At 35.2% G+C, this 8,415-nt stretch overlaps 2 protein-coding genes across 2 annotated transcripts; both read right to left on the bottom strand.

Annotated features, from left to right (window-relative positions):
* Positions 1-597: 597 nt before the first annotated feature.
* On the bottom strand, positions 598-1,617 carry LOC110705978 (prohibitin-7, mitochondrial-like). The gene is made up of 2 exons (XM_021883902.1): positions 1,294-1,617; positions 598-987 (listed from the first exon to the last, which is right to left on the bottom strand). The coding sequence occupies exons 1-2, from the start codon at positions 1,540-1,542 to the stop codon at positions 937-939; spliced, it is 300 nt and encodes a 99-aa protein (XP_021739594.1). The 5' UTR covers positions 1,543-1,617; the 3' UTR covers positions 598-936.
* Positions 1,618-4,454: 2,837 nt separating this feature from the next.
* LOC110706096 lies at positions 4,455-5,789 on the bottom strand. The gene is made up of 3 exons (XM_021884011.1): positions 5,536-5,789; positions 5,362-5,468; positions 4,455-4,482 (listed from the first exon to the last, which is right to left on the bottom strand). Exons 1-3 carry the CDS (start codon positions 5,695-5,697, stop codon positions 4,455-4,457), a joined length of 297 nt encoding a protein of 98 aa, XP_021739703.1. The 5' UTR covers positions 5,698-5,789.
* Positions 5,790-8,415: the final 2,626 nt, after the last annotated feature.

Genomic DNA, 8,415 nt, shown 5'->3' with positions numbered 1-8,415 from the left:
AACACTAGGGGATGGGGGAATATCCCAGTATAATGCTGGGGTGAGGTTCGATCTCTTGCCAAAACTAGGGAAAATGGGGATGCTACCACTAACCCATAGCCCAAACCCCAACCTTAAATGGCCTAAAGTTTATGGCAGAGTCAACCTTTGCTTGGTGGAAGTCCTACTTTATAGTCTGTGGTATTTGAGTATTAGACTATTTGGATGTTTTGTGGACCGTATACAATTGATACTAATCTTATTGGCTCCTAAATTTTGGACTAATGACAACGATAGAAGGTGATTTCATTCCCTTGTTGCTCTCCACTAATAAACTGACCTAAACAAATAAATGTGTGTTGAAATATATAGTGGACTTGGGTTGACCTTTGATTAACATTTGGCTGGTTTGATTGGATTTGCCCCATTACATTGATAAAACAGTAATGCATAACTTCTTGCATGTCGTTTTCTTATGTATAAACTTTCAAATGGTGTTGTTTCGTAGTATTTTGTAGGGGTTGATTTGCTTAATTTTACTATATCACAACAATTATTACACCCTCAAGTTTTGTGTAATGTACGTGTATGTTGTGTAAACCACTTTGATAAGGCCTTTTGAGTTGTTGCAGCTCCTGGGTTTTTCATACTTCCTATTGTGCAACTTGCAAGCATAAATCAATTTGTTGTTCCTCGAAAAAACATTATTTGGAAGAAGAGTTACAGTAAAGGAGGAGAAAGAGAAGGAAGATGACCCACCTATCACCTAAACCAACAGAATTTATGTATTGAAGATTGATGAAAATTGTACTTGGATTAGATTTGACTCATTTCTTGTAACCTGTATCTAAGCTCTTGAGGTCGATTAAGAGATAATCAGAGCTTAGATACACATGATTATCTGCATTTGACATCGATTGTGTTTGATGCTTCAACGTGCCTTAGTGCTATAAAAGCTTAATTTTTGGACACGGCCTCACCAATCAATTGTGCACTCTTTGCTTCACCCTGCATTCATTCAATCCAATATGTTAAATGACATTCTAACATCTATGTAAAATACTAGTATAGTAGCAAGTAGCATCTTCTAAGACCTTAGTTTATATACTCCTATGAAGAATTAAGGGTGTATCTCTTTGTTCGAAGGATATGCAATAAAATATCGATTGTCTTTCGGTGATTTGGTTGAACTATATATCATTGAGTTCAATCCTCGCAAAAAATAGACAATAACTTAATGTTCCCTAATGAAATGGAAGAAAGTTAATAGAAGTATATGGTAATAAAACAAAAAGAGTTGAGTAAAAGATCAACCTGAGCCCTAATGATGGCACTCTTCTTCTCTTGTTCAGCTTTCTCTACAACAAACTTACTCCTCTCGGCCTCTTGCTGAGCAATCTGCTTAGCTTCAATTGATTCCATGAACACTTTTCCGAAATTCAGGCTCGTAATCGACACATCGTCAACCTCTATGAAGAATGTTGATGCCCTCTCCATGAATAATTTCCGTCTCTCTCTACTAACATTCTGCACCAAAACAATTTTCATCACGATTACGATCATATAACCATGTTAACTATCCTAGGGACTAATAGATTTCTTCATTCGTGTACAAATTATTAGTTGTTAGGTTATTTAATAAACAACTAGATATCCAACTTGTGGAAAAAATCATAACTTTACTTTATTATAGGACCTACGTATCCTATCGCCCTTTTTAAAAGGAATGGTGTCCTTCGATGTATTATTCCGATAGAGGGTTCAAAATTATTAGAAAGCTAATTATTCAGTAAGATCAAGTGATCGGAATGCCTAGTTGGAGGCCGCTTCCGATCAGTAATATTAATGCATAATTAATATTACAGCTTAATCTTAACTGAACCCTTTGGGTCACACCCAATCGAGTAACCAAACTGAAACGACAAATTAATCCGAAGGATTAAATGAGTCATTAGAGTATTACGAACAAAGACGTCGGATATCGAGCTTAAAGCGTCGAAATCGAGCGTTGTAAGTCGAGTCGAATTTAGGATTCGGCGAGACAAGAAATCAAGCAAAACAACAAGTTAAAGCTAAGCCATAGCCTCGCATTGGCCTAGCCATGTGAAGGCTAGGCTATGCTACTAAAGCATGGTTGTGCCACAAGCCAAGCATGCATGCGCGTTCTAGGCTTGCTGGCCAAGCATGCTTGCGGGGCAGGTGCGCCTCGTCGTACGCAAGCTAGCCAGCACGCACCAAAGCATCGCTGGGCTAGCAGGGGCATAGCAGCGATTTACTCTCAATAATCTCAACTTACATTTATTCGGGAGCACTATGACCTTTTGGGTTGATTTTCTTCCACTACATCGATTTACCAGTGACTTAAAGAAAGGGTGATTTTTATTTTGTAAAAGTCATGTGTGATGTATTGCAACAAAATTGGTCCAAAATTTTTTTTGTAAAAAAAGAAAAAAAAAATTAAAAATCCTTCCCCACCAGCCACCATCCTTCCTCCCCTTAGCCCCAACCCCCAGCCCGACCGAAATTCAACTGCCCGCCTCCCCTATCAACTAATAACAGTCGGTCGGCCCCTCCCTACCCCTAAAACCACTCGGGTGACCCACCTAAACCATCAAAACCACCCCCCTTCCCCCATCCCCAAAATAGCCCCTCTCTTCTCATGTCGATGAAACCGCCCCTCCTCCCTTCTCTCGTCATCGAAACAGCCGATTTTTTAGCTCCCTCAATTGGAGATTATTGCCAAGAAATTAAATGTAGTTGTGTTACTCAAGGTTTTTGTGGTAGATTTTAAAAAAAAAATAAATAAATAAATAAATGGTAATTGTTCTCAAAAGTAATCATTATAATGGTAGTTGTTGGTAAAATTTTCTTAAATTTTCACAAAATTACCCTATATCTAAAGTATAATACTCCCTTCGTCCCCTTTTAATGGATACGTTTTGACTTTCACACGTTTGTCAAACACCTATTTGACTATTATTCATTACATACTTTTAAAAATAATAACGATTGGATATTAATAGAGCATTCGTTGAGACGAATTAAACAAGATCTCACATGACTCTTTTACTTTTGTGAGTAAATTTGAAGATTATCTAATACTCCCTCTATCCCGGAATACATGACACAATCAACATTGCACACATGTCAATGCACTACTTTGACTTTATTTGTATATAATTAAATATTAATGAAAATTATTATAAAAATTATATTTTGAAACTTTATATATATAACTATTTAACAACATATTTTATGATAAAATATGTTTTTATTATGTTAGTAAAAAATTATGATCAAAACTAATACATGAATAGTGAAAAAAGTCCAACGTCTCATATATTTTGGGACGGTGGAAGTATTATGAATAATGTTTAAAATTTGAACATAACCAATAAAAAGAAATGGAGGAAGTATTATGAATATTATTTAAAATATGATAATAACCAATAAAAAGAGACGGAGGGGTAACCTACAAATTTAATCATCCTAAAGTAATTGAAACGCTTTAATATACATTTTTGTTGATACATAACATTATTTTACCTATAATAATTTTGATCGTAAATTTATTATAATTAGTTGATACTATGAAATTCTATACAATGTATCAATTTCTTTGTGCATATTATTTATAGAATTTAAGTCAAACTCCTAAAAAATTATGCCGATTAAAGTGATGCGCACTTTAAAAAATGGAGGGATTATTTTTCTTGTATTAAATATCTGAATTTATTATAAAATGATTTATTATATTGTAGTTAAATAAAGATATCTTAATGAATGCTATTTTTTTATAGTAATAATTTATATCAAAGTTATCAAAATCGAGATTCCACTTTAAATTGGAAGGGACTTAGATGTGTATGTGTTACTGATGATAGTAGTCGTTTCAGAAGTTTTCCTACAAGTTTTCATTTCTCACATGAGAAGGTTTTTTCTTGTTTTAGGCTTTGAATATTTTAATTATGTAATTTTATTTTGACAATAATTATTTTTACGATATAGAAGAATCCGAGTGAGATGATTTTTAGTGGTTGTGACTATTCACCATAATTTTATTTGGTATGTATGCATGTATGAATTTTTTAATACTCGCATAGTATCATATTAAGTATTTTATATACTTTGAAATTTGAAGTGACATCATTATAAAAAGATTATGATTCTTGGATTGTTTGATGAATTCTGTTTAATGACTTGTTTACAAGCATGATAAGAAGTGATAATTTAATTATGACATGATACATTTATTAAAAGTAAACTGAATCATGTAATTATTTAATTATAAGTAACAAGAAAAAATTAATGTAAGCTTAGTTCAATTTTATAAGAAAGAGCTACATTTATTATTAATTTTTTTTTTTGAGGAAACCGGCAGCAAGTATTATATAAGATCAATGTCCGTCAAAGCCAACAAGCTTTATGGGAAAGGATCAAGACATACAAACTCATCACAATCTTTCGTATCCTACCTAGCTACCATATGAGCTAAAGTATTGCCTGCCCGTTTTACATGAGAACAAACAAAAGTATCAAAAGACAAAGAAAGAGAGACGATATCATCAATAAGAAGGAAAAAAGGAGTAAGTCCAGTAGCTTTGCGTTTGATACCCGCAACCACCGAGCTAGCATCGCTTTCCAAATGCACCCTAGGAAAACCAAGTCGTCTAGCCAAGAGTAGACCAAACCTACACGCAGCAGCCTCTGTGACGTCCACTGCCCAACCAGCTGTAATACCCCGTATTTCGTATTTTAATTTAAATAAGTATTTCTTAAAGTATTTAAATATTCGAGTGAGATGATTAATTTAAAAAATTTATTTTAATTAAAAGTTTATTTTTAATTATTTAATAACCTTAAAAATATTTTATTTCATGATTTGGAAATATTGGGGCATATTATTTTATAAAAGGAAATTGTAAAGTCAATAAGTTTTTAAAGAAAGTCAAAATACTAGTTTGACTAGGAAAGAGATCATTAAGGGTAGTAAAGGAATTTTAAGTAGGAGGGTGATTGAGAGAGGGTATAAATACCCATCATATGCCTAAGGTCGAGAGCACCCAAAGGTAAACTCTCTCTCTCTCTCTCCTCTTATTTTCTTTTCCCCTTTATTTTTGCCCTTCCCCTTTATTTTATTTTTGTTTCAATCACCACCCATACACACGCCACCAGACCACCGCCGCAGCCACCAGCAGGCGCTGACGACAGTAGAGGCACCACCAGCAGGCGCGCAGTAGCATCCCTGCTGTGGTGTCGGTGCTGCGGTGTTCGAACAAAAAAAAAGATTATTCTTTTGTTTTTAAATCCTAATCTAGCCTTGATCAAATTATTGTTTTGGGGTTTGTGATGATTTTATGATGTTTAATGATAAGTATTAACCTCTCCGGCCGAAGACTAGTGGTAGGTGGTCCTGCGGAGCTTTCGGAGAAGGGTAGCCTAGTGTGTAAGCACAGCAATGAACCGCGGCGAACCCTCAGACGACCCATCTAAGATTAGGAAGGAGATCCTCAGTAGTGGTGACCCTTTCACTCTTCCACGGACTTAAACATGTACCAAATGCTCATACGGGAAAGTTGACTCCTGGGTCTGGAACCTGGGGGGTTGCTCCGAGAAATCCTTTCTTTCTCGTCCACTCAGGGGGGTGCGGACACACCTGCGCGGATTACAGGTGACGGTTACAAGAATGGCGGGGAAGTGAATAGTACCCGACGACATTCAGGGATGGATGTAGACCCATCGAGCAGGGGTAATCATTCTGGTCCTGGGAGAGGTAGCGACCCTTCTTAAGAACCAAAAAGACTGAGCTGAGGGAATATAAATTTTCAGATTTGGTTTTGAATTAAAAAGCCCCAAATTATAAACCCTAGGTTTCTAAGTTTGTGTATATTGATGGAAATTGTTTATGGATGATTAAAATTATTGAAATAAGTGTTTTAAAATACAATTACACCAATTTTAGATGATTTATTAAAGCTGGAATTTTTATATATAAGCTATAATTATGTTTCTTGAAAGGATTTTTAATTACCTAATAATTGGGAATAAAAGTAAGGGTTTTAAATTAAATTTCATCTTGTTTTAGAGGGTTTATGAGTGATTTAAGGAGTGTATATATTGCTGGAAATTTGTGTGGAAGAGGTATTAATACTTCTATGTAATTTTGGTTTGTAGGAGACTTCCAAGTGAGTGATTTTATTTAGTCGTGGCGATTTTGAGATCATAATCAAGGTACGTTTCGCATACTTGGTAATTACTTGAATATGTAAGGGCATGCTAGGCTTTGTTTAATTTATTTCAAGTAGTATCATGATAGGTGTTGGTTGGAATTTGTTGATTGGATTGATGCTGGTAAATGATTTGTGATGTATAAATTATTTATGATGAATTGGTGATTGGAATTAATTATGCTGGCATGTTAATTATAAGGGAATTTTGTCTAGAACTACCCGCAAGATAGGGTCATTTGTGAACAACTATCCATTTTTTTTTATTTGTTTAGAACTACCCGTAAGTTTAAAAAAGTTTGGGTAGCACTACCCATTAACGTTTTCTATCCAAAAAACCCTTAGTGGGCCCCACATTGTACACGTGTCAATTATTTATTGGATAAAAATTTGAAAAAAAAAAAGAAAGATTAGAACCCAACCCCACCCTCCTTCCCCGACCACCCCATCCCCACTGCCCACCGGCCACCGGAACCCAGCAACCCCATTCCCCTCTCCACTGGAAAACCCACAGCCCACAACATCAAACAACCACCATCACCACCAACTTAAACTCCAATCACCACCCATTTTTGTGAAGAACCCTAAAAAATTGTTTTGTTTGGTGAATCAATTCATAAAATTGTTTGCTCTAATTGATTGTATGTTGAATTGTGAACATTCTGGTACAAGTTTAATAAAATTTGGTGAAGAAATGATGGTCGGCATCGGCGGAGAAATGGCGGCGAGAGAGAAGGGGGGTGGGGATTCGGGGTAGTGGAGGCTGGTGGCTGGGGTTCCAGGACCGTCGGCGGCTGGGGTTTGGGGTTCAATTTTTTTCTTTTTTTTTCATTTTTTTATCCAATAAATAATTGACACGTGTACAATGTGGGGCCTACTAACAGTTTTTTGGATGGAAAACGTTAATGGGTAGTGCTACCCAAACTTTTTCAAACTTGCGAGTAGTTCTAAACAAATAAAGTTCTAAACAAATAATAAAAAAAAAAGGTAGTTGTTCACAAATGACCATATCTTGCGGGTAGTTCTAGAAAAAATTCCCTAATTATAAACCACACTTTTATTATTGACATGATAGAGAGCATGTTTAATTAAACTAAAGGTTTAATTTGGTTTGGAATATGAAAAGGAATTTTATTACGGTTCATATAATTTTTATTGATGCTTTAAGCATGGGAATTGAGCTATTTAAGTGTCTTAGTACACAGGAATAAACTATATTGCGGTGCCTACATGCACTTAAGGTGTTTCTAACACCGATGGATAGGATTTGCGGTGCATTATGCGTTTAAGGTGTCTTTGACACCGAGGTAGATTAAAAAGGGTTCAACAATTATTTTATGTGGTCACTAATTATTCAAGAATTAAATTGGTATGTTTGATTGCTTGAGTGAAGTATAATGTTTGATTATGCTATGGTTGAGAGTCATCGCCAAATATAATAATATGTAAACAACGTAAAGTGAAAGAGATTCTGCACCAAAACTCTTGGAACGTATATACCTTGAGTATGAACATATTGGGTGAGTTATGCGACTTTATATTTGACCATAACTTCTACTGGGAGTACAGGATGCTGTATTTTCCTTTTTATTTATTTTATGCGCAGGACGTCCAGTCACTTCATGTGACATTTGCCTACCCGGTTAGCTCCTGGTGTAGTTTACCTCAGTTTATTTGGGGCAAGGATTTGGTGGGAAACCCGTTCGATGCGTAATCAAATTAAATAAGCAATTTAGTTATTCATTTATTTATTGATTGGTAATTTGGTATGTTGTATGCTTGTAAACAGGTGCAACAAGGTAAGTTGTGTGATGATAGGATGAAAGCATGTTAATGTGTTTTGTTACGCTTATGTACTCAACATTGCTGATTGTGTGTTGTATGTTTGTTTGGCCTTGTCTTTACTTTGGCCCCATTTCTAATGGCGAGTAGTGGGGACAAGTAGAGAGAAGTTTTCAGGTGATGAAACATTTTCATGATGGGCATGAGTGAAGAGCGAATCCTGCTTAGTTTCCATAGGATTATGATGTGTTTTATTTGCTTTGATTATTATTATTATTTATTTATTATGCTCATGAGACTAACGTAAAGGTTTTCAGTATTGTTTGGTTTTAAGGACCTACAATGGTTCCAAGTTGTAGGTTGATTTTGTTTGACTTTACTTTCATTTGGTTTGACTTTTGAGTTGACTTGTTTTAAATGGTTTTAG

Source organism: Chenopodium quinoa, unplaced genomic scaffold, assembly GCF_001683475.1.
Source record: "Chenopodium quinoa cultivar QQ74 unplaced genomic scaffold, ASM168347v1, whole genome shotgun sequence".
Taxonomy (NCBI): domain Eukaryota; kingdom Viridiplantae; phylum Streptophyta; class Magnoliopsida; order Caryophyllales; family Amaranthaceae; genus Chenopodium; species Chenopodium quinoa.
This window is presented reverse-complemented; position numbering and strand designations above follow the sequence as displayed.